The sequence below is a fragment of the Oratosquilla oratoria genome, chromosome 16 (assembly GCF_046742065.1).
Source record: "Oratosquilla oratoria isolate Oo_2021 chromosome 16, ASM4674206v1, whole genome shotgun sequence".
Lineage (NCBI taxonomy): Eukaryota > Metazoa > Arthropoda > Malacostraca > Stomatopoda > Squillidae > Oratosquilla > Oratosquilla oratoria.
Window position 1 is genome coordinate 5,208,752 of NC_134792.1, and position 1,798 is coordinate 5,210,549.

A 1,798-nucleotide genomic window follows, 5' to 3' on the forward strand; every position below is an offset into this window, starting at 1 on the left:
ATCGCTTCTCACAAAACCAAGAAACTAAAATCAGGTATATATATGATTCACCAATATCAGGGTAAAGATCTTAGCTCAATCCTACCTGAGGCCTTGCTGTGATTAAGTCAACCGCTAATTAGCGATTTCATCCTTCCTCCCAGCGGTATTCCGTATTTAAAGCAAACGGCAACCAATCAGCATGTTCTACATCAATAGAGCCTATTTTGTTTAGACGGGAGAGGAAGGGCTATGGGAGGAGGAGGGGGAACCTGCTCACTAAACAGTACAATTAGTTAAAAACAGCTCTTAATCGCTGAGAAGGGAAGAGAAAGGGGGAGGGAAGGAGGAGCGGGAGACCTGTACATTTTCTCACCTCGTCTGGGGCGTAAAAATTCTTCCCGCATAAGTCCTCCATAGTCTCGACGAAGGAGAATCAAGAAGATAAAGGGTCTTTGGAGAATGCCTTTATATGTTGGTTGTCCAGATTGTATTGTTGAACTTGAAGGGCTCAGCGTATTGTACTTTGGTTACTGTTTTGCATCCGGTGAAGTAACGTGAGTCTATGATCCCCAAACACCTGAATGAAATGTCGATGTTGAGATAGGTAGTACTCGAAATTCTTTAGGGCTATAACCAGCAAGAGGGCCTCTAACTCGATGGTTGAGTAAGACCTTTGGTATGGCTTTAGCTTGGAGGAATAGTAGTAGTTGTAGAACTTTGGTCCCTACATCTCGTTGTAGAAGTACCGCACCCACCCCACAGGGCTGAGCGAAGTCCGGGATCCTAAAGACGGGGTCGGAGCAGAAAGGTTCTAGGGTGGTTTGAAGGCTGCATCATACATTAGGGTCCAATGGAATCGCCACTTTGGGCTGGTCAAATCCGTGAGAAACGCAGCGATGGAATCAAAGTTACAGCAGAACCTATAAAATCTCACCATACCCAGGAGCCTTATTAAAGATTTACGTAAGGCAGGGGTAAGGTAAGAGAGGATAGCCCCGACGTTGGCTTGTACTGCATGAGTTCGGCCAGTTCCAACCAGGTGGCCGAGGTAGTATATGGTGGTGCAGTCAAACTCCGACTTCGCTAGGTTTATGGTGAAGCCCACTTCAAACAACCTGGGAACAATACATCAATTTTGGCTACATGGTCTACCCATTATCTGAAACGATGACAAGGTCATCAAGATAGGTCTGGTCTAAGCTTTAAATGGCGAGGATGATGGCACGTTGGAACGTAGCTGGAGCCTTTTTTTTTATTGTTATTCCGAAAGGCATTATCGTGTACTCGAAAAGTCCAGACAGAGTGACAAACGTGGAGATGGTCTGTGCGCGGTTCGTCAACCCAATTTGGTAATACCTTATTTGGAGATAAATCTTTGACACATATTTGGATTGACCCTCTAGATCTGATAAATCATACATGAGGAAAATAGATATAGATCTGAAACAGAGACTTGTTTACTTACCTATTATTTGTATAAAATTTGTTTTGGGCTCAACAAACAGGGTGAAGCCCAAAGTGAGTTATTTGATTTAGCCAAATTATTTCTCAACGAAAAATCTACTTTTTTATTCATCCTTACACCCAGTTTAAGGACAGGCTTGCCCAAAATGGATAGACAAAGAAACTGAAAAAAGTATTGCTAAAAAGAGACAGGCTTATAAGAAATACAAGTGCTCGGGTTCACTTACTGACTATCACAGTTATGTAATAATAGAGAGAGATTAAAAAAAATAAAAAACGAAAACGACAATACGATGTAGACTTGATACCGGATGCTGTCAATACCAATTAACCAGCTAACAGAATTACAAAG

The 1,798-nt window shown here is 42.3% G+C and overlaps 1 protein-coding gene across 1 annotated transcript in view; it reads right to left on the reverse strand.

The window, feature by feature from the left end:
• Positions 1-793: 793 nt before the first annotated feature.
• Positions 794-1,798, reverse strand: part of LOC143034119 (uncharacterized) — a 39,324-nt gene continuing 38,319 nt past the window's right edge. The window contains exon 3 of the mRNA XM_076200063.1: positions 794-1,097. Coding sequence (XP_076056178.1) covers positions 794-1,097 — 304 coding nt within the window. The remainder of the gene's footprint in view (positions 1,098-1,798) is intronic.